This window comes from Bufo gargarizans, chromosome 1 (assembly GCF_014858855.1).
Source record: "Bufo gargarizans isolate SCDJY-AF-19 chromosome 1, ASM1485885v1, whole genome shotgun sequence".
In the NCBI taxonomy this organism is placed as follows: Eukaryota; Metazoa; Chordata; class Amphibia; order Anura; family Bufonidae; genus Bufo; species Bufo gargarizans.
In genome coordinates this window covers 348,555,404-348,583,221 of record NC_058080.1, presented here as the reverse complement: position 1 = coordinate 348,583,221, position 27,818 = coordinate 348,555,404, and the positions used below count along the sequence as shown (strand labels likewise).

Here is a 27,818-nt window from a genome sequence, read left to right as displayed (position 1 = left end):
CTGCTGTAGTTCTCGAGATGACACTTTAGGGTTTTTGGAGACCTCTTTTAGCATCTTGCGGTCTGCTCTTGGGGTGAACTTGCTGGGGCGACCAGTCCTGGGCATGTTGGCAGTTGTTTTGAAAGCCCTCCACTTGTAGACTATCTTCCGGACAGTGGAATGGCTGATTTCAAAATCTTTTGAGATCTTTTTAAATCCCTTCCCAGACTCATAGGCTGCTACAATCTTTTTTCTGAAGTCCTCTGACAGCTCTTTTGCTCTCACCATGGTGCTCACTCTCACTTCAACAGTCAGGAGCACACCAAACTAAATGTCTGAGGTTTAAATAGGGCAAGCCTCATTCAACATGCAGAGTAACGATCTACTAATTATGTGCACCTGGTGTGATATACCTGTGTGAGATCTGAGCCAATTTAAGAGGGAATACATGTGAGGGTGTCCTATCTTTTTCCTCAGTTAGAATAGGCATTTTTGTAGAATGACATTTACAGAAGATCTTGAAAAGACTTTTCTTCAGTTTTCTTTGTTTAGTTGGATTACTTTAATCTCTCTGTATTGTTGAAACGGAGATGAAATAACCTTTTATTAAAAATGTTACAAAAAACCACATGCTTTCAAAGGGTGTCCGAATTTTTTCACATGATATATATATATATATATATATATATATATATATATATATATATATATTTTTTTTTTTAGGGCTGCACGATATCGAAAAAATAATCGAATCGCGATAATCGCCAAATGCGATTTGGCCGACCCGAAAATGCCGCGATTATATATGAAGGGGCCACGCGCACATAACTGGCTTTGTGTGTAAAGTATTTTACTCCTGTGTAAAACAAGCTCTCTCCGACTCCTATTGATAAAATGGCCAGCCTCTGTACTACTTTCATGATGAATGCACAGCAGTGAACGGGCTGGCCAGCGCGTGACTGACGTCACTTAGTAACGCTCCTGCTTCGTGAAGTGGGAGGAGCGTTACGAAGTGACGTCAGTCACGTGTCGAACGGCCAGCTTGCTGACGCTCGCTGCAGTGCATTCATAGTACTGTGAAAGTGAGTACAGAGGCTGGCCATTTTATCAATAGGAGAGAGATTGTTTCACACAGTAGTAAAATACTTTACACACAAAGCCAGTTATGTTTAGGACACATAGGGCCATGAGGGGGAACCAGCATAAGACACACATATAGCATCTTATGGCCCTATGTGTCCTAGCACACATCCCCTATAACCGTGCCATCCACAAGTCCCCCATAAGCGTCCTCCACAGATCTATATCTATATATCCCCTTCAGGACCCTGCCAATTTTCACCTTAAAGGACCAGGCGTTTTTTGGGAAATTTGACATGCGTCACTCTAGCTCGTAATAACTTTGGAACGCTTTTACTTATCCAAGCCATTCTGAGATTGTACCTCATGATAGTGGTAAATTTCCATCAATATTTTTCATTTTTATTTATAAAAAAAAAAATTTACACAAAAAAAATATTTGGAAAAATGTGCAACTTTCCAAATTTCTATTTCTCTGCTTTTAGAACAGATAGCGATACCTCATAATTTATTATAGTTATTACTTTACATTTCCCATATGTCTACTTTATGTTTGGATCATTTTGTGAATGCCATTTTATTTTTTGGGGACGTTAGAAGCAAATCTTGAAATTTTTCAGAAGATTTCCAAAAACCACTTTTTAACCCGTTAGGGACCCATGACGTACCAGTACAGCATAGTTCCCGAGTCCTTAAGGACCGGTACGTCATCCATAGTTCCGATCACCGCCACCTTTGTTAACCCTTTTAGGTGTTCCACAAGAATAAAGGAAAATGTAGATGAAATTTCAGAATTTCACTTTTGGGCAGATTTTCCATTGCTTTGTTACTGGAATTAACGGCCAAACAAAACTCAATATTTATTAATTAGTCTGATTATGTACTTTACAAAAACACCCGATTTGTGATTGTAAACTGCTGTACGGGCATACGGTAGGGCACAGAAGGAAAGGATTGCCATATGGTTTTTGGAGAACAGATTTCACTGGGATAATTTTAAGTTGCCATGTCACATTTGCAGATGCACCCCTAGAGTAGAAACTCCACAAAACTGACCCTATTTTGGAAACTATGGGATAAGGTGGCAGTTTTGATGGTACTATTTTAGGGTACATATGATTTTTGGTTGCTCTATATTACACTTTGGGAGTCAAGGTAAAAATATTTTTTGTCGTTTACAACGTTCATCTGACAGGTTAGATCATTTGCTATTATTATAGAGGTTGTTACTAACGAGACAATACCAAATATGACTTTTTGGTTGCTTGTTTCAGTTCTACATAATAAAGCATTTTTGAATAAAATTATTTTTTATTGTCTTCATATTCTGAAAGCCATAGTTTTTTTGTTGTTTTTTTTTGGCGACTGTCTTATGTAGGGACTCATTGTTTTCAGGACGAGATTACTGATTTGTACAACTTTAGGGTGCATATGACTTTTTGATCTCTTGGTATTACACTTTTTGTGATGTAAGGTGACCCCCAAACTTTTTTGGACACAGTTTATTTTTATGGTGTTCACCTGAGGGGTTAGGTCATGTGATATTTTTATAGAGCAGGTCGTTACGGACGTGGCAATACATAATATGTATACTTTTTATTTTATTTAAGATTTACACAGTAAAGCAATTTTGAAAAATAATGTTTTAGTGTCTCCATATTCTGAGAGCCATAGTTATTTTTTGGGGGCGATTGTCTTAGGTAGGGTCTCAATTTCTGCTTGATGAGATGACGGTTTGATTAGTACTATTTTTCAGTGCGTATGACTTCTTGATCGCTTGGTATTACACTTTTTGTGATGTAAGGTGACAAATGGCTTTTTTTTTTTTAAATAGGACCTTTTATGTTTTTTTTTCCCATTCTAGATAAATACCTTTAACAATTTTTATTTATTTTTTTCCTGGCGTTCACCTGAGGGGTTAGGTCATGTGATATTTTTTATAAAGCAGGTCATTACGGACAAGGTAATACCAAATACCTAAAAAAAAATAATTATTTTTTACACTATTTTTGAAACAAAAAAATAAAATAAAAAAGTTTTAATGTCTCCATAGTCTGAGAGCCTTTCTTTGGGGGGTGATTTTCTTAGGTAGGGTATGATTTTTTTGCGGGATGAGGTGAGGTACTATTTTGGGGGCCATACGCCTTTTTGATCGCTTGGTGTTGCACTCTTAGTGATGTAAAGTGACAAAAAAATAAAAAAAAATATGCAGTTTACTTAATTTTTTTGAAGTTGTTCACCTGAGGGGTTAGGTCATGTGATATTTTTATAGAGCTGATTTTATAGAGTCGATCTAAAAAAATAAAAATAAATGTGTTTATTTTAGGGAAGTGGCTTTTTTTATTGAAACAATTTTTTTTATTATTATTATGGGAAAACTTTTTTTTTTGTCCCACGCTGTGACTTCAACTTCTGGGTCTCTAAACCCCTCTGCAATGCATTACAATACATTGTGTATTGTAATGCATTGCATGTTATCTTGTATGCCGACAGCCTGCCTGTGAGACCCAGTCTAAGAGCTGGATCTCACAGGCTTCCCTAGAAGGCAAGCTCCGATGCCTTTGGGAGGCATCGGGCTGCCTTCGCTGCCATCGGATCCCCGCGCTGCACGCGTACCCTCTGCAACCTGCGGTCAGCTTTGACCACAGCATACAAGGGGTTAATACACCGTATCTGTGTTTTAACCAATGCTGGTGTATGCAGCAGGGGTGCCACTGATCGGGCAGGCGCAGCACCTGCACCCACCCGATCAGCCCATCATACACGTACATTGCTGGTCCTTAAGGGGTTAAACATCACTAGTTAAATGTAAAAAGAAAAAAAAAAAAAAAAAAGTGGGTTTTTGATGCAGAGTGCATGTAAATGCTTAATGTGCCTCTCATTCTATGACAACCATTCAAAACACAGCTGGTTATCAATCTGCATCTACCTGTGTGTTGTCAGAAACTAGAGTCCCTTGTAATCTTCCTACATGTGCTATCTGAACTGTTGCCCTTAATCAATCACAGGAGGGCAGCAATGGGTTTATGCAGCGTTCATTTAACTGTATAAGGGTGGGTTCACATCACATTTTATGCCACCGTTTGACGTACACATTAGAAAATAAAAGGATACAAAAACGCAGCACATCACGTTCCTGTATCCTGCATAGTCCGGTAAAAAATTAAAATGTAAAAAAAAAAAAAAATATATAATAATGTTATATGCTTTTTACAAATGGTAAAAAAAAAAAAAAAAATTTATATATATATATATATATATATATATATATATATATATATATATATATATATATACACATACACATACACACACACACACACACTTTCTTACAATGGAACTATGGTGAACGGATGCCACTGTATGGCATCAGTCTGAGGCATCAGTTTAACCCCTTAGTGACCAGCCTGTTTGGGCCTTACTGACCAAGCGTTTTTCTTCTATAGGGGCTAGTTATGGGCGTCAGAAGAAAAAAAAAATAATAATTCCAAAGTTTCCAAAGAAAAACTATACATATGTGGTATCATTGTAATCGTACTGACTTAGAGTACAAAATTAACAGGACTGTTTTGCCGCATAGAAAAATTATTTTTTAGTGCATTTGCTTAGTAAATATGTCTAAAATTTTCCATACATTGCAGGTGCCCTCCAATTAATAAAGGAGGACCAATTTATAAAAAGTAGCCAGCTTCATGTAGAAAGGCAACACATGCTGGCAACTGGAGGAGGTGACCACAGTTCAACTGAAGTTTGTTAGTTATTCTGTTTCATTCAGTAAAGTAATTATCATCAAGACACTTACTTCCCACATTTTGTACATGCCTCAACAAACATGTTTCCATGAAGCTCTGCTAGGTGATCCCTGCAAAATAAGAGAATACAATACAACCATATATAAATTACCTCAACAGACCTTAATATCACATATAATTAAAGCCTGTCTTCACAAAACATCATACTTTATTGGATTGCATATTTTCCTCCCCATCATCAGCTTTCATAATAAATAATTGAACTAGGGCTTCCTAAGATAAGCTGTGACATCACCTAACGTCAATGGTGGATCCTGTGTTATATATACACAGAGGTGATATCTGTCATGGTAATCCTGTCTGTGACAATGAGATGGCTATTGAACAGTTATGTATCACAGAGGGCAAGGACCTAAAATATAACTTATTTATAATCACAATAAAATTAAATTACAACATGGATAAAGCATCCTAATTGGTGCGTAGAAAGCCATCAAAAAAGGTTAACGAAGGGTGGTAGAAGGCGGAGAAACTGGCACACAGGGAATAACTATCCCTTAAAGGGGTTGTCCAAGTTATATTTATTGATGACCTATCCCCAGGCTAGGTCATCGATATCAGATCGGAGGGGGTCCGACACCCCCTCCGATCAGCTGTTTGAAGAGAAGGCGTGCACGGTGTCAGCGCTGCCTCCTCTTCACTGTTTACCTTCTAGCCGTTGCATCTGCAGTGGTGAGCAGGTGTAATTACACCCAAGCCTTCCTATTGAAATGAATGGGAAGGCTTGGGTGTAATTACACCTGCTCACCACTGCAGATGCAACGGCTAAAAGGCAAACAGTGAAGAGGAGGCAGCGCCGACACCGTGCGAGTCTCCTCTTTAAACAGCTGATCGGAGGGGGTGCCGGGTGTTGGACCCCCTCCGATCTGACATTGACCTATACTCAGGATAGGTCATCAATAAATATAACTTGGACAACCCCTTTAACTTTCCCTCCACAACTGCTCAGCCCAGAGATACACCTTGAAGGTAGTTGTACTCTGTCAGTGTACCTAGGACTGAACTGTCCTTGCGTTTCCCCCGCTTAACGCAACAGAGGGTTCATCAAGGGAAAATACCTAAATGGGTCAATACAGAAAAAGTGTGCAGCCTCTTAATGGACTAAGGCCTCGCACACTTGCACTCCACTTGACGGAATTACACGCCGGATCCGGAAAAACGCAAGTGAACTGAAAGCATTTGAGGACGGATCCATCTTTAATAGCGTCCTGGGTGCCATAGTAACACTGAACGCATTTTAAAGTCCTGGTTGCCATAGTAGTGGTGGGGAGCGGGGGAGCAGTATACTTACAGTCCGTGCGGCTCCCGGGGCGCTCCAGAATGACGTCAGAGCGCCCCATGCGCATGGATGAGGTGCCATGCAATCACGTGATCCATGCGCTTGGGGCGCCCTGACGTCACTCTGGAGCGCCCCGGGAGCCGCACGGACAGTAAGTATACTGCTCCCCCGCTCGCCACTACACTTTACTATGGCTGCCAGCGTCCCGGCAGCCATGGTAACCATTCAGAAAATGCTAAACGTTGTATCCGGCAACGCGCCGAAACGACGTTTAGCTTAAGGCCGGATCCGGATCAATGCCCTTCAATGGGCATTCATTCCGGATCCGGCCTTGCGGCAAGTCTTTAGGATTTTTGGCCGGAGCAAAAAGCGCAGCATGCTGCGGTATTTTCTCCGGCCAAAAAACTTTCCCGTCCGGAACTGAAGACATCCTGAACGTATTTCTCTCCATTTCAGAATGCATTAGGATAAAACTGATCAGGATTCTTCTGGCATAGAGCCCCGACGACGGAACTCTATGCCGGAAGAAAAGAACGCAAGTGTGAAAGAGCCCTAACAGCACATTGATATAAAAGGGGAAAGCGCACAAAAATGGAACCAGTGGTACACACATCACATGTACTCCTAAGATACAGAGTTTATGGCAAAACTATTGAAAAGTTATCTGTACAGAACAAGAGGATTTTTTTTTTGTTCTTAAAAAAAATTGTTTAAAACACAAACACGATTTGAACAATAGATCATTTTCTCATCACACATTACCTTCAAGTGCATTTTAATCCCTTAGTGACATATTTTAGCATCAACCCCTTCCTGACCACTGCCGTACATGCATGGCGGAAGGTCTTTATAGAGGGCGTTTACCTGCAAGCACAATGGGCACTGTAGCCGCTGGGATTCTGCTTTATTCTGTTTTAAACAGCTGGGGGTTAATGTCCGTGATTGATGATATTGCCGGTTTCAGACACATAAGCCTTCAGATGCCGTGGTCAATTGTGACGACAGCATGAGGTGGCTTTCCCCAGATGTGCTGCGCTCCTGAGGCCTGAACGTGTCCCCCACATGAAGAACAAGGGAGTTGTTGTTTGCATTAAGCGTGGGTCTCTCTGAAGAAACCCATGCTATTACAGCAGGTGGGAGGGCCCCATAAGAACATAGTTACGTAGAAAAAAAATAAAAATATAAATATATATATATATTTATATATTTTTTTTTTTGGGAAGGGCTGAGCGAGGAAGGAATAGGCATGCCTACGTACGGCCCTCACCTGGAGTGTGCCCGGCGCCAGTGACTAGGTAAGGCCTGAATAAGTGGGCCACCCAGGAGGAGAGCATGAGAAAGGGGATGGGAGGGAGGGGCAAGAAACAGGCGCCCTCCTGCTTGTAGGAGGGGGTTTAAATAGGGTAAGTGTGCTCCACCCACAATTACAGGCTGCAAGCAGCCTTCAATAATTTGTGGGAGGAGCTGAGCGAGGAACAGAATAGGCATGCCTATGTACTGCCCTGAACTAACTGGCTGGAGTGTGCCCGGCGCCAGTGACGAGGTAAGGCCTGAATAAGTGGGCAAAAAGAGAACTGGCACGTTGCAAGGTATGAAGCATTTATTGAAGCATTGTGTGACCTATAATGCCAAAGAACAAAAGGCTCTGGATATCTCAGCCCGTGGATTCGGAATGTACTTCGCGAAGCAGGACAACCGCCAACAACCCATCTTGCGGATGACGTGCGCCGGTACCTGGTGACTAGATGCTGCGGAAGCGGCCCCTATACGAAAGAAGTGCCCGGATATCGTGCTAGGGTTGTACCCCAACCCTGCGGCTAGGGTGCCGATATTGGAGACGAACAGGGTCGAAGAAAGGGGCTTACCGTTAACCGGGAGCAACGGGTCGTCTAAAGCGGGAGACTGGAGGGAGGCCAGGAGCACCTTGATAGGACACCAACAGTTGGCCGTAGGGAAAAATTCCACCTCTTTGGGCGGTCCGGCCTGATTGGTCTTGGAGGATGGAATGGACAGGATGAAGTGGTCAGAATGCCAGGTGAGATGTCGCCTGAGCAGGGTTGTTCGGGAGATGGCGCTGCAGGTGAACTCCCCGGGTCTGAGAAACCCATAGAACCAGAGGTACATGGCCGCCTTGGTAATTATGCTCACCGATTGCCCAAAAGGGAGACTGTCTAGGGCTATGGATAACCTGCGGAAAAGCTCACCTGACACCGGTTGCCTGCGCACCTGGACTGCCACGCTAACTTTCTGAATGCCCCTGAGGGTGGCTTTAATGGCCCGATTGGAAAAGATGGATCTGGCAGAGGGGTCGCTGAGCATCCGATGGTGTTGGATGCCAGCCAAATACAGCTTGATGGTGTTGAAAGAGAGGTGGCGGTGGGTGTGGCAATGGGCTATGAAGGCCATGATAAAAGTGACCTCGTCCACCTCCCCTTGTGGATGGGTGTCAATGAACCGCTTGAACATGCTGAACCCGGCATCATAGTTCCTGGAGGTGTTGGCGGCTAGCGACCGCTGGACTAACGACCGTGCGGTTGCTATCAGGGGCTCTAGTCCAGCAGGAGGGCGCTGTATGGTGGAGCTGGAACGCCGACGGGGGTCTGCCTCTGGGAGTTCCTGAAAGAAAACATTGAGGTTAAAACGAGACAGGGCAGAGGCCGCCACGTTCTGTGCTCCCTGGATATGGAAAGCAAAGACATGGAAGTTGAACTTTAAAGGACAGCCAGACAAGCTTACGTAGCAGGGACATGATCCTGAGAGATTTGGCCCTCCCCTTGGAGATTACCTCTACCAGGACCTGACTGTCCGTCCTGAAGATGACTGACTTGTTCGCCCAGAGCGGACCCCAAACGTGGGCAGCCGCCACTATGGGGTATAACTCCAACAGCAGCGAAGACCTCATAGCCTCAGCCTCGGACAGGAGCTCCACCGGCCAACTGCCGACCAACCAGTGCGGACAGAAGATGGCTGCAAACCCGCAGGAGGCCGCGGCGTCGGTGAAAACCGTGGGGGGATGCTGCATCCGGGGAGATGCCATTCCACCCGGTCAGGAAAGCTTGCCACATCTGAAGATCTGCCATGGCGTGACCGTCCAGCCGGACGGTGGAGTCCTGATCCGGAGCAGCCGGGAGGAGATTGAGGAGCCGGGAAGTGAAGGACCTGCCCTGTGGCATGATTTTGAACGCACAGGTAAGGAACCCTAGCAGGGACTGGAGCTCCCGCTTGGACAAGACTCCGGAAGAGGCCGTGGAGGAAACGGCGGCCTTGATCTTAGCCAGCTTGGCCGCGGGGAGGCTGGCCTCCATGCGGACCGAGTCCAGGGTGATGCCCAAGAAGGTAACCCCGTTGCCTGGACCCTCTGTCTTGGCAGACGCCACGGGGGCCTCGAGACCGGCGAACAGCTGGAGCAAGCTCGCCAACCCCGAGGGGGGCCCTGGGGCCTCTCGACGATCAGGAAGTCATCCAAATAATGTATGACCATGTCCAGACCCCCATGATGGACAAGGATCCAGTGCAGCGCACAGGCGAACCTGTCGAACAGCCACGGGCTGCTTTTTGACCCAAAGGTGAGCCGGTTAGCGAAATAGAACCCGTCCGCCCAATGCAACCCATAATATTGCCATAACCGGGGAAGGATGGGGAGCAGCTTGAAGACGTCCGCGATGTCGGCCTTGAACAACCAAGCCCCCTCCCCGGCCAGCAGGATGTACTGGATGGCCTCGTCGATGGACGCGTAGGACATTGAGAATTCCTCTGACGGGATCAGGGAGTTAAGGCTGGGGATCGGCGACATGTGTGGAGCCGACAAGTCGTATATCAGACGTTTTTTTATTGGAGGCCTGCTTGGAGACCAGACCGATGGGATTTATCCTCCAAGTGGCAAAGGGGATGGATTTGAACGGGCCCAGCAGGAATCCCTTTTGAACCTCGTCCTGCAACAGGGTGGCTACCGCCTCCGGGTCCTGACTAGCCGACTGTAGGTTCCTTCCCTCCCAGGAAACTTGAGGGAGGGCAACGAAGTCCGTATTGAAGCCCCCCTCGAATCCGGTGAGAAGGAACTCTACTGACTGGCGACCGGGGTGGTCTCGCAACAGGATGCCCAAGAGCTCGATGTTAATGTCGGCTAGTCATAGATTCTTACGTTGTCTCTTCGGGCAGCTGGAGCGGGGGTGGGCCCTGAAGCAGAGGGAGCAAACGTGCAAGGCTCTACAACTATTGAAACCACAACCCCCGGCGTTGAAGTTGTTGCAGACTTGAGTCTGCCCTAAGTAATGGGCCTGCCCAGCTTGTCGGTGGAACCTTGGAACCACTGTGTGCCATAGGGGCCTGGCAGGGAGCCCTCCCAGGGTGGGGAGGTTGGGACACCAGTCAGCCGTGTGCTGTATGGACTGACACGCTGCGCACATGGGAGCCTGCAACCCGGCAAAATGGCGACAGAACAGCTCCATGTCCAGGTTCGCCCAGTCCGTGATGAATTGGAACTGGGCCAGGGCAGCGGCCGCCTTGGCCGAAAATGACCGGTGATAATCATAGAAGTTGGTTCCGCCGTACTTGTATCCTAAGTCGGTGACCCGGTACAAATAGGAGTCCAGCTCCTCACGCCTGTGTGGCTGGACGCCACAGATGGTATCCCGGTAGAGGCTGAACGCAAGGACAAACTCGGGGATCGACAGTTTACGGTTCAGGAGGGCATCCTTGGCCCGAAGAACCACCGAGACCTCCCCTAAATGAATGACCTTGTTCTCAGATACGTCCTGCGACGCAATGAGAATGGACGCCAGGTTGACGTCCCTCCCTGCCAGGATGTCCCTTTTCAGGTTTTCTGGGATGAAATGCGAGGGGGCAATCTGGGGGCTGGTACGGACTGTACCTGGCGCCGCATCCTGGGACGTAGAAGGTAAGGCCGGAAGGGCTGGGAAAGGTGGTGCCGCCGGAGGCCGGGACTCCAATTCCCCCATCCTGGTTTGGATATCCGCTACCGACCCTGCCAGACTGCCGATGGTGGCCTGCAACTGCAGGAGGGATAGCTGGATTGAGGAGAGAGAGGGCTGGTCACTTGAGCCCGATGGCTCCGTCATTAGGAGACGGTACAGCTCCGTTTTTCTCGCGGAGGCGGGATGGCAAATTCCTCTCCTGTTGAGCTCTGCAACGAGCTTCGGGACGGTCCAGCTCCGCAGAGAGGGGTTGCTGGCGCGCCCTGACACGGAGGTCCCGGGTAAAGACAGGCTATCATCCGATTCCGGGGCCTGCGACATCTTCAAGCTGCATGGAGGAGGTATGAAGGCAACAAATGAGATTTTCTTCCCCCTCCCCCCAGACGACCGAACAAGAGCTGCAGGAGGACGGGTTTGATCGTATAGAGGGGTTCGCTACTTACCTGGAATGAAACGAACCACGCTACTGACTTCTGCAGCGAGATGAAGACCTATGAACGGGAGCTCATGAAGACGAATTCTTAACGCAGGGACAGGGTGTAACAGCAGCCTCGTGGCTGGATCTTACCTGGACAAGGAGGAACTTGGCGCAACGATAGTGGCTTGCTTGCAGCTCTGGTGGCCGAGGCCCTGTTTACGTGAAGAAATGAGCTGTGTTTGGACCGATACCCGGCGAGGGATGCGAACAGCTAGTCCCTCATGCAGCGAAAGGGTGCGTGACCCTGACCTATGCGAACCTGGACCGGAAACCGTGCCCGAGCGACTCAGGGAACACATCACACCCGGGTTTACAGAACACACGACCCCTGAACGCACAGGGAACACATGAAGCCCAGCCAACCAAGGGGACCCATGATAACCGAGCGAACACGTAACACCAACATGAAGCCGGGAAGACATTTACACCAGAGCGAATCAGGAAGTCATTTACACCTGCGCGTTTCAGGGGAGACATGACACCTGGGTGACACAGGGAAAAACATTACAATAGAGCGGTTTGGGGACATCATTTCATTTTAGCGAATCAGGGACTACTTACACCTGAGCGATTCAGGGAACAAATGACACCTGGTGGTTACAGGGATGACATGACATCTGTGCGGATCGGGAAACACATGATACTTGGGCGGTACCACGAATGACGTTACCCTGAGCGATTCAGGGAAGCGGAACCCCTGGGTGACTTAATGGCAGCCGCCTATCCGCGAGGCCCAGGTACCAGACCCCTGACCTCAAGGAAACTACTGCCCTCAGTCACCCAGGGGGTGAAGATTGATTACGTGATGGTGTGGTTGGCAGGAGCCCAGGGTGACCGGGACCTGCACCTGGCATTAACCCCTTAAGGACACAGGGCGTACAGGTACGCCCTTGTGCCCTGGTACTTAAGGACACAGGGCGTACATGTACGCCCTGTGCATTTTCGATCACTGCCGTGCGGCTGGCAGTGATCGGAACCCGGTGCCTGCTCAAATCATTGAGCAGGCACCTAGGCTAAATGCGCGGGGGGGTCCCGTGACCCCCCCATGTCGGCGATCGCGGCAAACCGCAGGTCAATTCAGACCTGCGGTTTGCTGCGATATCTGCAGTTTATGATCCCCGCGGTCCCTGACCGCGGGGATCAGAAACTTTAGGATTCAAAACTTTGTCCAGTATTCCTCCCCCTGCACCCCTGAGTTATTTGGGCACGGTGGGAGGTGCAGGGGGAGGGTTGCGGGCGGTGCGGGAGGCGGGCGGTGCGGTAGGCGGGATCGCGATCCCCCGCCCGCCTCCCATTGCGTAATCGTTGGCGTCTAGTGGGTATACCAGGGTGCCAGCACATTGCTGGCACCCTGGTATAAACGGCTGACATCGGTGATGCGATGTCAGCCGTTTAACCCTTTCCATACAGCGGTCCGTACGGACCGCTGTATGGAAAAGGTTAACAGTAAGAGGGAGCTCCCTCCCTCTCCCATCGGGGGGCTGCTGTGCCTTTGCAGTCCCCCGAATGGAGAGGGAGAGAGCTCCCAGGCAGCCCCCCCAAGCCCCGTCCTTACCCTTCCCCGTCTGCGCAGTTCTGACCATAACTGAGCAGACGGGGAAGGTTCCCATGACAACAGGACGCCTTCTCAGGCGTCCTGCTGTCCATGGTTCTGAACAGATCTGTGCTGAAAGGCATAGATCTGTTCAGACAAAGTGTAAAATACAGTATAGTACTATATATTGTACTGTACTGTATTATGTAGACATCAGACCCACTGGATCTTCAAGAACCAAGTGGGTCTGGGTCAAAAAAAAAGTGAAAAAAGTGAAAAATAAAGTAAAAATCAAAAAACACATTTATCACTGATTAAAAATGAAAGAAATAAAATTCCCTACACATGTTTGGTATCGCCGCGTCCGTAACGACCTGATCTATAAAACGGTAATGTTACTTTACCCGAACGGTGAACGCCATAAAAATAAAAAATTAAAAACTATGATGAAATTGGAATTTTGCCCACCTTACTTCCCAAAAAAGGTAATAAAAGTGATCAAAAAAGTTGCATCTATGCCAAAATGGTAACGATCAAACCATTATCTCATCCCGCAAAAATCATACCCTACCCAAGATAATCGCCCAAAAACTGAAAAAGTTATGGCTCTTACACTATGGAAACACTAAAACATGATTTCTTTTGTTTCAAAAATGAAATCATTGTGTAAAACTTACATAAATAAAAAAAAAGTATACATATTAGGTATCGCCGCGTCCGTATTCACCGGCTCTATAAAAATATCACATGACCTAACCCCTCAGATGACCACCGTAAAAAAATAAAAATAAAAACGGTGTAAAAAAAGCCATTTTTTGTCATCTTCCGTCACAAAAAGTGTAATAGCAAGCAATCAAAAAGTCATGTGCACCCCAAAATAGTGCCAATCAAACCGTCATCTCATCCCACAAAAAATGAGACCCTACTTAAGATAATCGCCCAAAAATTTAAAAAACTATGGCTCTTAGACTATGGAGACACTAAAACTTTTTTTTGTTTTAAAAATGAAATTATTGTGTAAAACGTACATAAATAAAAAAAATTGTATACATATTGGGTATCACCGCGTCCGTGACAACCTGCTCTATAAAATTACCACATGATCTAACCTGTCAGATGAATGGTGTAAATAACAAAAAAAAAAAAAACGGTGCCAAAAAAGCTATTTCTTGTTACCTTGCCGCACAAAGTGTAATATAGAGCAACCAAAAATCATATGTACCCTAAACTTGTACCAACAAAACTGCCACCCTATCCCGTAGTTTCTAAAATGGGGTCACTTTTTTGGAGTTTCTACTCTAGGGGTGCATCAGGGGGGCTTCAAATGGGACATGGTGTCAAAAAAACCAGTCCAGCAAAATCTGCCTTCCAAAAACCGTATGGCATTCCTTTCCTTCTGCGCCCTGCCGTGTGCCCGTACAGCAGTTTACAACCACATATGAGGTGTTTCTGTAAACTACAGAATCAGGGCCAGAAATAATGAGTTTTGTTTGGCTGTTAACCCTTGCTTTGTAACTGGAAAAAAAATATTAAAATGGAAAATCTGCCAAAAAAGCGAAATTTTGAAATTGTATCTCTATTTTCTATTAAATCTTGTGCAACACCTAAAGGGTTAACAAAGTTTGTAAAATCAGTTTTGAATACCTTGAGGGGTGTAGATTCTTAGATGGGGGTCACTTTTATGGAGTTTCTACTCTAGGGGTGCATCAGGGGGCTTCAAATGGGACATGGTGTCAAAGAAACTGTCCAGCAAAACATGCCTTCCAAAAACCAAACGGCGCACCTTTCACTCTACGCCCCGCTGTGTGGCCGTACAGTAGTTTACGGCCACATATGGCGTGTTTCTGTAAACGGCAGAGTCAGGGCAATAAAGATACAGTCTTGTTTGGCTGTTAACCCTTGCTTTGTTAGTGGAAAAAATGGGTTAAAATGGAAAATTAGGCAAAAAAATGAAATTCTCAAATTTCATCCCCATTTGCCAATAACTCTTGTGCAACACCTAAAGGGTTAACAAAGTTTGTAAAATCAGTTTTGAATACCTTGAGGGGTGTAGTTTCTTAGATGGGGTCATTTTTGGGTGGTTTCTATTATGTAAGCCTCGCAAAGTGACTTCAGACCTGAACTCGTCCCTAAAAATTGGGTTTTTGTAAATTTCTGAAAAATTTCAAGATTTGCTTCTAAACTTCTAAGCCTTGTAACATCCCCAAAAAATAAAATATCATTCCCAAAATAATTCAAACATGAAGTAGACATATGGGGAATGTTAAGTCATCACAATTTTTGGGGGTATTACTATGTATTACAGAAGTAGAGAAACTGAAACTTTGAAATTTGCAAATTTTTCCCAATTTTTGGTAAATTTGACTTTTTTTTATGCAAAAAAAAATATTTTTTTAACTTTATTTTACCAGTGTCATGAAGTACAATATGTGATGAAAAAACAATCTCAGAATGGCCTGGATAAGTCAAAGCGTTTTAAAGTTATCAGCACTTAAAGTGACACTGGTCAGATTTTCAAAAAATGGCCTGGTCCTAAGGTGTAAAAAGGCTGTGTCCCTAAGGGGTTAAATTAAAGATTCCCCCCTTTTTTTTTTTCCCCACAGCAGTGCGGGGGTTAACGAGCAGCAGGCCAACAGCCAGGCAGTCAGCCGGTGACTCGTTCGGATGGAGAACGGTGCCCCCCGAAGGCAGGGCTGCTGCGCTGCTAGTCCTGGCGCTCGGGACCCCCGCACTGGGAATATGGCAGGAAGACAGCATGGATGCCATGGTGCTAACCGTCCCTTGCACCTACCACCCCCAGAACTGACCCACGGATGACTGCCACCGTGCTGCCTGCAAGCTTCCCAAGCCCAGGCTGGAGGGAGACATGATCTAGGCCCCAAGACCTAGAACAGGACTTCATGGCCAAGATCAGAACGCCTACTGGACGCAGGAGTCAGGCAAGAAACACGGGGACTGACGCACTGTTGCGTAACTAACATTAATAAAATGGGAACACCCCTTAACTTGAATGAAACCATGGCCCGATATGCATGCTTGTGGAGCAGTCCCCGCCTGCCCCCCTCACTCTCGCTGAGCCGCGCCGCAGGGCCCGGTACCTGGAGGTGGGAGGTGTCGCGATATGCATGCTCCGGCAGCAGTCGGGAACTAGCGGAGCTTCAGACCGGCCTGAATCGGGGAACACGAGGTGCCGGTGGCAGGCGCGTCCGCCCGAGCCGCAGAGCGATAATACTTACAGGAGGCGACGCGGCTGGCTGCACGAACCGGGATGCGGGGTGACGAAACGATGGAAGACGCGACCGGAAGTGACGTCAGGCGCTGATGCTGCTAAAGCAAGAAACGGGCGCCCACCTGCTTGTAGGAGGGGGTTTAAATAGGGTAAGTGCGCTCCTCCCACAATTACAGGCTGCAAGCAGCCTTCAATAAATATATACAGGTCCTTCAAAAAAAAATTGCATATTGTGACAAAGTTCATTATTTTCTGTAATGTACTGATAAACATTAGACTTTCATATATTTTAGATTCATTACACACCAACTGAAGTAGTTCAAGCCTTTTATTGTTTTAATATTGATGATTTTGGCATACAGCTCATGAAAACCCAAATTTCCTATCTAAAATAATTAGCATATTTCATCCGACTAATAAAAGAAAAAAGTGTTTTTAATACCAAAAAAAAGTCAACCTTCAAATAATTATGTTCAGTTATGCACTCAGTACTTGGTCGGGAATCCTTTTGCAGAAATGACTGCTTCAATGCGGCGTGGCATTGAGGCAATCAGCCTGTGGCACTGCTGAGGTGTTATGGAGGCCCAGGATGCTTCGATAGCGGCCTTAAGCTCATCCAGAGTGTTGGGTCTTGCGTCTCAACTTTCTCTTCCCAATATCCCACAGATTCTCTATGGGGTTCAGGTCAGGAGAGTTGGCAGGCCAATTGAGCACAGTAATACCATGGTCAGTAAACCATTTACCAGTGGTTTGGGCACTGTGAGCAGGTGCCAGGTCGTGCTGAAAAATTAAATCCTCATCTTCATAAAGCTTTTCAGCAGATGGAAGCATGAAGTGCTCCAAAATCTCCTGATAGCTAGCTGCATTGACCCTGCCCTTGATAAAACACAGTGGACCAACACCAGCAGCTGCCATGGCACCCCAGACCATCACTGACTGTGGGTACTTGACACTGGACTTCAGGCATTTTGGCATTTCCCTCTCCCCAGTCTCCCTCCAGACTCTGGCACCTTGATTTCCAAATGACATGCAACAGTCCAGTGCTGCTTCTCTGTAGCCCAGGTCAGGCACTTCTGCCGCTGTTTCTGGTTCAAAAGTGGCTTGACCTGGGGAATGCGGCACCTGTAGCCCATTTCCTGCACACGCCTGTACAAGGTGGCTCTGGATGTTTCTACTCCAGACTCAGTCCACTGCTTCCGCAGGTCCCCCAAGGTCTGGAATCGGTCCTTCCCCACAATCTTCCTCAGGGTCCGGTCACCTCTTCTCGTTGTGCAGCGTTTTCTGCCACACTTTTTCCTTCCCACAGACTTCCCACTGAGGTGCCTTGATACAGCACTCTGGGAACAGCCTATTCGTTCAGAAATTTCTTTCTGTGTCTTACCCTCTTGCTTGAGGGTGTCAATGATGGCCTTCTGGACAGCAGTCAGGCCGGCAGTCTTACCCATGATTGCGGTTTTGAGTAATGAACCAGGCTGGGAGTTTTTAAAAGCCTCAGGAATCTTTTGCAGGTGTTTAGAGTTAATTAGTTGATTCAGATAATTAGGTTAATAGCTCGTTTAGAGAACCTTTTCATGATATGCTAATTTTTTTATAGATAGGAATTTGGGGTTTTCATGAGCTGTATGCCAAAATCATCAATATTAAAACAATAAAAGGCTTGAACTACTTCAGTTGGTATGTAATGAATCTAAAATATATGAAAGTCTAATGTTTATCAGTACATTACAGAAAATAATGAACTTTATCACAATATGCTATTTTTTTTAGAAGGACCTGTATATTAAAAAAACAGTTAAGGGAATCAGCATATATGGAGATAAAGAAATTTTTTTTTTCCAATTTTTTTTTTCCCCCCAGTATTAAAAACACTAGAACAACTATAGAAAACGTGGTATCATTGTAATTGTACTGACCAGGAGAATAAAAAGGTAACAGGTCAGTTCTACCACATATAAAAAAAAAATAAAAAAAATAAAAAAAGTGGCGGCATCGCGTTTCTCCCCCCCCCCCCCCCCAATTCCACCCCATTTGGAATTTTTTTACAGCTTCCCACTACAACGTATGTAATATTAAATGGTGCCATTAGAAATTGTTTTGCAAAAAAAGAGCCCCTCATATGGCTATTTGAATGGAAAAATAAAGTTATGGCTCCGGGAAGGCATGGAGTGAAAAACAAAATGGAAAATTGCTGGGGCTGAAAGGGTTTAGAGTCATTAACATTTCTCGCCCCTCTGTATTCCAGTGGCTGTAGGTTTTTCATAGTTACTTGTATAAGATCTTAGCAGGCCTAGTTGTAATTTTCATAGGAAACATTTTGGGGTGTATACAATGTATTTAATAAATAATTGTTACAAATTATTTTTTTTGGGGGGGGGGGGGGGAATAAAAAATGCTACATCAACATTGTATTTTTATGATGTTAACTACGTGTTATGAAAAACAAGATAACTTTGTTCACAGGACTTTCTTTTCAGTCCTGCATAACGGAAACCAGACGTATTCGTTAGGCTTGCCCATAGACTTCTATTATGAAGCATCAAAACTGAATGCCTCTAAAGGTTTCAGTTTTGAATTTGGCTTACAAATTCTGTTATAACGAAAAGCAATAACTGAACTCATAACGCTGATGTAAATCCCCCCCTTAGTAGGAGAGATTAACACAATTCTTTATTTTTTTTCAGTGTTTACTGTGACAAATAAATAATGTATTAAAGGGGTTGACCAGGATTTTGAGAACAATGGCCTATTCTGTGGGCAGGCCATCAGATTGGTAGGGGTCTGACACCCTGCTATCAGCGATTACCTTGTGGCTCCTACACCGTAACTACACAGCTCTGTCCATTGTACATAGCAGCTTGATTAAGGTCGTGTTTTAAAGCCAAGAAGGTAGCTCTAGCTGCGTTCTAGTCTGAGATGCAGCTTTCAGAAGCAACCACAGTTTGAATTTGTTCTTTTGCCTTAGGTTATTTATATATTGAAGCAATAAAGCAGCATACCTTGGGAATCCAGATCTCACATGTAAACCATCTACATTTTGGCTAATCAAAAACTTCAAGATGCCAACTCTCTGTAGCTGCAATAGCGCCATGTGTGTTGCAGATGGACGTGCAGTTTCAAATGTAGTATCAAATTTGGGATTTAAACCCTTTTCCTCCAATGTCCACACACCATTAGGGCCTCTGAAAGGAAATATAAAATGCATTAATTTTCTAAGGCTTTCATTTCCTGTATATGTTCTGTGTATGCATCCGAAATGTTTTTATGCATCCATGGGGACCCATTATCTAAACATATGCCCAAAAAAAAAAAAAAAAAAAAAAAAAAAAAAAAAAAAAAAAAAAAAAGTATCTTCTTGGCACAGATCTTGGGGATATGTGGTGGTATACAATTTTTTCGATGTAATAAAAAGACACGTGGACAATTTTTTCAATGCAAAGGCATCCACCGACTGTATATCTTAGTGCATGGGTGACACATGCAACTGTATTGCACAAATTACGCCTTACGTTCAGAACACATTCTGGCATATATGCGATGAGTGTAAACTAAAAACAGATGTTAAGAAAGTGAAGAAAGTCTAATATGACATACTGTAGTCCTATACTCTTTACTTTCCTTTAATTAAACTAGATAGACAACAGCTCCACCTGATAAATTAAACCGGTGTCACATGAAAAGCCGTATGAGTGGTCACTAGCAGGTTAAACCACTCCAGGGCAGTTTTAGCAGTATGTTTAGGGTCATTGTTCTGCTGGAAGTTGAACGTTCATTCCAGTGTCAACTCTCTGGAAAGAACGTGTTTCCCTCAAGAAATGCCCTATATTAGTTCTCTTTTTTAATAATTTTTCTGTATTTCATAATATCAACATTATACAATATACAAATACAATTATATTTACCCACAAAAATCTACAAACTGATTTCTTCCTCTCCCTAAAGGATGGGATCATTTAGGGGTAAATATAACCAGGGCCGGACTGGCCATAGGGCAGACCGGGCATTTGCCCGGTGGGCCGGGCCGAACACAATCAGCCGTTTTTTTTTTTTTTTTTTTTATTAATGTGGCAGGCAGCAGCCAGCAACAGGACGGCCCGATGTGGGTGGAGCTATCATAGCCCCGCCCCTTTTCTACCCGCGAAGCGATTCCTGCAGCCTGAACCTTTCCTGCCCAGCAGCATGCTGAACATCATTTGTATTGTCACCAGTTAACTGCACCAGTGATGTGAGTGGCAGGGGAACTGGGGTTATATTCAGCTTCCCCAGACTGTGCACATGTGACTTGCAGTACAGTAGGAAAGCTGGGTGAATTATATCATGAAATGTCATCCAGCTTCCCTGCTATCCTGCATGGCACAAGTGCAGAGGCATTAGAGTATGGGGGAGAGGCACAGCAGGAAAGCTGGGTGTCTATATATGTGGAGAGTGTGTGTGCGTCCATGTGAGTGGAGAGTGCGTCCATGTGCGTGGAGAGTGCGTGTATGACTGCGTACTTGTATGTGGAGACTGCGTCCATGTATGTGGAGAGCGCGTGTATGACTGCGTCCATGTATGTGGAGAGCGCGTGTATGACTGCGTACTTGTATGTGGAGACTGCGTCCATGTATGTGGAGAGTGTGTGTATGACTGCGTCCATGTATGTGGAGAGTGCGTGTATGACTGCGTCCATGTATGTGGAGACTGCGTCCATGTATGTGGAGAGTGTGTGTATGACTGCGTCCATGTATGTGGAGAGTGCGTGTATGACTGCGTCCATGTATGTGGAGAGTGCGTGTATGACTGCACTATGAGGGCATCTACTGGGGGCCCTATATACTGGCACGCATTATAGGTGGGCACTATGGAGAAGTGGGGGACAAGAGCACTATGAGGGCATTATATAGGGGCATTTTGATGCCACTATGGGGAAGGGAGGAAAGGAGCATTATGGGGGTATCTATGTGGGGCATTTTATAGTGCCACATTATGGAGGGCACTATGGAGACGGGGAAGGAGCACTATGGGGGCATCTTCTGGGGGGACTATATGAGTATTTTATACAGGCACAAATTATAAGGTCACTATGGGCACCTAAGCTCAACTGGGCACTAAGTGTTTTTTGTAGTGGCACACAGTGCAGGTCATTGGAACACATGAGGGCACTCTGGGGACATTGGCTCTACTGGGGGCACTAAGAGGAGGCGTTTCTTTTTTTACTGCCACACAACTGAGCATTTTTTGTACTGGTGCACATTATAAAGGGGGGGGGGGGGGGGTTCTACTGTCACACATTATAAAGATAATTATTACCATCGGGGCATTATGGTGGGCTTTATTACAACTGGGGGACTATGGGAGCATTATTACTTGTGGACACATTACTGACTTTGGGAGCACCATTACTTTGGGGGCACCCTGGCACAGCATCAGTTTAGCACAGTTCTTTTTGCAGTATAGTTTTGGGGAGCACAGCTTCTCATTATTGGGGGTGCACGATGGGATGTTAATTGGAGGATGATGGAAAAGTGGGAAACTAAGATGTCTGTCAAACTCTGCAGAGACGTGAGATGGCTGAGAGAAATGATCACGGTGGTCTGGTCTGAATGGAGAAGATGAAGAAAGAGAACATCTACATCAGAGGAGACGTCACTGGATATAAGAGGTATGGGGTGCTGTATGAGGCTACTTTCACATCTGTGATAGTGATCCTGGCAGGCTGTTCCAGCTGAGAATTCACTGGATCCGGCACTGCTGGATGCTGACGGAATGCCCGCCAGTCCCATTAACTATAATGGGGTACGGCACAAATCAGGCCACAATCTGGGAAAAATGCAGAGAATCAGAGGGACATAAACCGCTGCATGCTGTGCTTTGTGTCCAGTCGATTGCTTGCATTTTCTGCCGGATCGTACTAAGACCCCTAATGTCACCTGGGGACCCCCAAAGAACCTTGTGGGTCATGTTATTGGGCTGCTCAGTCAAAAATGCCCGGGCCTATTTTTTGTCCCAGTCCGGCCCTGAATATAACCATTTGTATATTGATTGTGTTTTGATATGATGAATGATGCTGTCACCACCATGCTTCACTGGGGGAATGGCGTTCTTGAGGAAATGGGAAAACTTTGGATTTGCACCACACAGTCTTTCCTATGATGGCCAAAAATGTATATTTTAGTCTCATGTGACCTAAGAACTTTCTTCCATGTGTTTGTGGAATCTGCCAGATGCTGTTTGGCAACTCTTAACTTGTTTTCTTACGTTTCACTTTAAGCAATGGCTTGTTCCTGACCACTCTTCCATAAAGCTCCACTTTGTGGAGTGTACAGCATATAGTGGTCCATGGACAGATAAGTCCATCTCTTCTGTGGATCTTTGAAGCCTCTTCAGTGTTATTATTAGTGTCTTTGTTGAATCTCAAATGAATGCCCTCCTTGCCTTGCCTTTTGGTGGCCAGACTCCTCTTGTCAGGTTTGTAGCTCTGCCATACTTTTGTACTGATCACCTATCCTCAGGATAGGTCATTAATATCAGATTGGTGGAGGTCTGACACTAGGAACCCCCTTGCTGATCAACTGTTTAAAGAGGAGAGCATCACAGCCTCATCCTAGGCCAGTGACATCACCTTCATTGGTCATGTGGTCTAGGATCAGCTCAGTTCTATTCAAGTTAATGGGGCTGAGCTGCAATACCAAAGCCGGTCACTATCCACTGGACAGCACTGTGCTTGGTAAGCCGCTTTTAAAATAAACAAAGACTGCCCAGTCGATGGGAAGTTAACAGATCCCATACACTTAAGTAGAAGCGCTTGACAGGGATATGTCCCCTGCCTGTTGCTATTTGTATTATTTAACAAGCTGCCTTCTATTCCGATTCATGAATAATTGGAAATTAAGGGCTGTGTATGCGACAAAATTCCACTATTTGAGCATGACATCCTACTATGTGTTAAGAAAACAGGGGAGTCAGTTCCAAGTTAGGCTACTTTCACACTTGCGTTCGGGGCTCCGCTTGTGAGTTCCGTATGAAGGCCCTAACAAGCGGCCCCGAACGGATCCGTCCAGCCCTAATGCATTCTGAGTGGATGCGGATCCGCTCAGAATGCATCAGTCTGGCAGCGCTTGGCCTCCCCTCCGCTCAGCAGGCGGACACCCGAATGCTGCTTGCAGCGTTCGGGTGTCCGCCTGGCCGTGCGGAGGCAAACGGATCCGTCCAGACTTACATTGTAAGTCAATGGGGACGGATCCGTTTGAAGTTGACACAGTAAGGCTCAGTTTTCAAACTGATCTGTCCCCCATTGACTTTCAATGTAATTTTTTTTTTTAATTTTTTTGTTCATGGTAATGCAAACGGATCCGTTCTGAACGGATCTAAGCGTTTGAATTATAGGTGCGGATCCGTCTGCAGATACCAGACGGATCCGCACCTAAACGCAGGTGTGAAAGTAGCCTAAATGGAAGCCAGCAAAAGAGTATGGAGGGAAAGCTTGAATCTGCGTGGTCATACTTTATACCACATTTATCAAATCTCACGGTTGATAAAATTGTCTCAACCGAAAACACTTGTCTAGAAAAAGCTACTCCAGTTTTCCTACTCCACCCTCTTAAATGGAGTGAGATTGCGACTTTTTAAAGCAAATGCGTCACCATAAATTATCAGCCAGTTAAAACCAGATAGCAGCACACATTCTTTTTTTCTAATCTGATTTTATTTTCTGATTGTAGATTTATTTATTCTGTGACCTGTGCAGAGACCATTGTACAAGGGAAGATCTAATAAGATTTGACAATCAACTATTTTGAATGGTGGATCCTGTGTTATCTGTCATTCTAATCCTGCCTGTAATTATATCATCTCTGTATAGATAAGAAAGGAACTGCAATAAAGTGGTCTGTAAAGACCAAGAAGTGGCACCTATTAGGCTTGGTGGAAAGTGTAGACAGGCTTAGGGGACGCCACCAGGAAAACGTACGTCGGGCTCCTGGGCGTCCCCAAAGTGGTCAGTAACCCATGTTTATACGATATTTTATTTATGTAATGCGTTTTAATTTATGGTTAATAACCTTCTTTATCTGCATTTTGCCACCACTACAGCCCTTTGTGGGTCTGTAGGTAACTATTTTATGATGTTTAATTATATCACTTCACTGTGACTGATCTCCTTTGGTTTTACTTCTCATTCCATATCACTGGCAATATTTTTTATGTTGGTTTAGTTTACTTATAAAAAGGTGGGTGTACCATTGTGGAGGATGGCCTATCATTAAGGCTACTTTCACACTTGCGTCAGAGTGATCGAGGAAGCAGTTCTGTTGCCGGAAAAACGTATGCTAACTGATGGTATTTGTAAGACTGATCAGTCTTAAAAATGCCTGACCAAAAAATAAAAATAAAAAAATAAAATAGCATTTCAATGCCGGATCCATCTTTCCGGTTTCATCCGGAAAAACGGACCCGGCATGCTACAGGTTTTATCTCCAGCGGAAAAAAACTGAAGACTGCATAACGGAAAACAGATTTTTTTTTTCGCCCGGAGATAAAATCGTAGCATGCTAGGGTTTTATCTTTTGCCTGATCAGTCAAAATGACTGAACTGAAGACATCCTTATGCATCCTGAACGGATTACTCTCCATTCAGAATTCATGGGGATATACCTGATCAGTTCTTTTCCGGTATAGAGCCCCTGGGACGGAACTCTATGCCGGAAAAGAAAACGCTAGTGTGAAAGTACCCTAATGATTTATATGTCCAGTTCGGTGTACTTCTGCCATTACCACTATGTTGCCTGTGGTTGGTTTGTCAATTGATTGGGAGATCACACATGACACAGGTGGGTTTTTCAGCAATTCATATAGCTGCTACCAAGGTTGTGGTTGCATTCTTTTGATTATTTGACCATTGTATCCTTTATCCAATATATATGTTCCCAGCACATGAGTAAAAACAAATCCTTTTTTCCAATTTCATAAAAGACATTAGACAATGTAATCCATTCTGCTAAGCGATGCTCCCAGTGGATCATGACCTGGAAATACCATTTAGGGGACTAGGTATGATGATGTTTTCACTGCCAGTCCTGTATATGAAAGTGCAGAGGGTGCGGCAGTTGCAGAGAGATGAGCCCCTAGGTGTAACAGCAATGCCCATGTTGCTCCTAGAGGCTCACTGGCATATATTAGAACAGCATTTTTCTCAGCAATGTGGGCACATATCAACATGGGACCAATACAGATGCCTTCAGCTGCCAAAAGGTCAGCCAGTTTCACAGGTACGCATCTGCTGACAAACGTCCTGTAATAATGAGATTTTTGTGAACTCACCTGTAAAATCTTTTTCTCGCTCGATTCCTTGGGGGACACAGGAACGTCGGTATAGCTTGCTGCTGCCACTAGGAGGAGACACTATGCTGAAAACTGTTAGCTCCTCCCCTGCAGGCTATACCCCCTCCAGCCTGGAGAGAGCATTTCAGTTTGTGCTCCAGCAGTAGGAGAGACCAAATTTAAGTAAAAATCAACAGAAAACGGTACACCGTCATGAGAACCAAACACAAGGTCCCAACAGACAAAACAGGAACCCCACTTGCCTCACAACAATATGTGGGTGGGTGCTATGTACCCCAAGGAATCAAGCGAGAAAGATTTTCCAGGAGAGTTCACAAAAATCTAATTTTCTCACTCATATCATTGGGGGACACAGGACCGTGGGACGTCCTAACGCAGTCCCCGGGGAGGGAAACAACATTCTCCCAAACCAACTCTCTATGGAAGTCACTGAACTGCGGCCTGCAGAATCCTGCGGCCAAGAGAAGCATCCGCCAAGGTCAATGAATGCACCCGGTAAAATTTAGTAAAGGTGTGTAGAGAGGATCAAGTCGCTGCTTTACACAACTGAGACGTAGAGGCATGGTGGAGGTGTGCCCAAGAAGCCCCGACCTCTCTGGTAGAGTGAGCCGTGATCCCGGGTGGAGGAACCTTGTCCCTGGAACGATAGGCCTCGGCAATGGCCGAGCGAATCCACCGAGCAATAGTCACCTTTGAAGCAGCCAAACCTTTACGAGGGCCTTTCCGAGATAACGAACAGAGCGTCAGTGTGTCTAAAGGGGCCACCATCGACAGATCTTCAAGGCCCGTACTACACCCAGACGATGGAGGGAGACCTCCTGCGAATGAGAAGGCTGAGGGAAAAACAAATGTCCTCATTCACGTGAAAGGCAGAAACAACCCTTGGTAAAAATGATGGCACTGGACGAAGAACCACCTTATCTTGGTGAAACACCAAAAAGGGTTCCTTGTAGGAGAGAGCTGCCAGTTCCGAAACCCGAATAGAGGTAATGGCCACTAAAAAAGGCCACTTTCCAGGAAAGTAGACGGACGGAAACTTCACTCAGCGGTTCGAAAGGCGCTGTCTGGAGTGCACCAAGAACCAGGTTCAGGTCCCAAGAATAATGGGGACTGATATGGGGGGGGGGGGGGGAGAATGGGGTGAGCTACTCCTTGCAAGAAAAAAAAAAAAAAAAGTCTTGACCGGACCTAGGACAGCTAGAGTAAGTTTGGAAAAAAAAAAAATGGACAGGGCAGAGACCTGCCCTTTGAGGGAACTGAGAGCCATGCCCAGGTCCAATCCTGACTGAAGGAACGCTAGAACCGTCGGAAGGGAAAAACGCCTGGGAGGAAGAGCTCGTTCCTCGCAGAAACGCAAGGAGGATTTCCAGGTCCGGTAGTAAATCCTAGAAGAGGAAGGTTTCACGGCCCTAATCATGGTTTGAATGACCGCATCAGAAAAACCAATGCGTTTCAACAGAAAGGTTTCAACAGCCACGCTGTTAAACGTAGCGTATCTAAACTCTGATGGAAAACTGGGCCCTGGGCGAGAAGATCTGTTCCGATTGGCAGAGGCCACGGAGCATCTCCTAGCAGAAGAATCCATCTATGGTCTGCCAGGTCGGCATCAAAGAAGGCACTTAATGCGGAAATCTGAACCTTTAAAAAGGTAGATGGAGAGACCTATATCAAGCCCATTTTGAAGAAATTCCAAAATCTTTTGAATGTTAGGCCCTTCAAGATTTGGATTCTTTTCACCTGAACACGAGCAGAACCTTCTCCAGATCTTCAGGTATATCGCAGATGTCACTTTTTTCCTGGAGCATCTCAAGGTGGCTATGACCTTGTCCGACAGGCCCTGAGACTTTAAGATGGAGACCTCAGGATCCAGGCCGTGAGTTTCAGGAACTCCGGATGAGGATGTAGTAAAGGACCTTGGTATAGGATGTCCCCTCTGAATGGGAGTCTCACCGGGTCGTCTATTGCCAGTCTTAGGAGCGGAGCAAACCAACTCCTCTTGGGCCAGAACGGGGTGATCAATATCACTGTGGTTCTCCCTTCCAGAATCTTCTGAATGACCCTCGGGAATGGAGGGAATTTGTATGCTAGATCCCAACAACATTTCAGAGAGAAGGCATCTATTCTCCAGGGATGATCTCCCACATTTAGGGAGCAGAATGTTTGTAATTTCGTTTTTAT

General features: G+C 45.5%; 1 protein-coding gene across 4 annotated transcripts in view; it reads right to left on the bottom strand.

Annotated features, from left to right (window-relative positions):
* The window catches only part of SIRT6 (sirtuin 6), a 106,387-nt gene that overhangs the window by 58,324 nt on the left and 20,245 nt on the right, over nucleotides 1–27,818 (bottom strand). For 3 of the 4 annotated variants that reach the window (XM_044268426.1, XM_044268406.1, XM_044268422.1), the window contains exons 3-4: nucleotides 19,322–19,504; nucleotides 4,862–4,921 (exon numbers count right to left, since the gene is read on the bottom strand). In XM_044268426.1, coding sequence (XP_044124361.1) covers nucleotides 4,862–4,921; nucleotides 19,322–19,504 — 243 coding nt within the window. The remainder of the gene's footprint in view (nucleotides 1–4,861; nucleotides 4,922–19,321; nucleotides 19,505–27,818) is intronic. The other variant, XM_044268414.1, reaches the window with a different exon arrangement.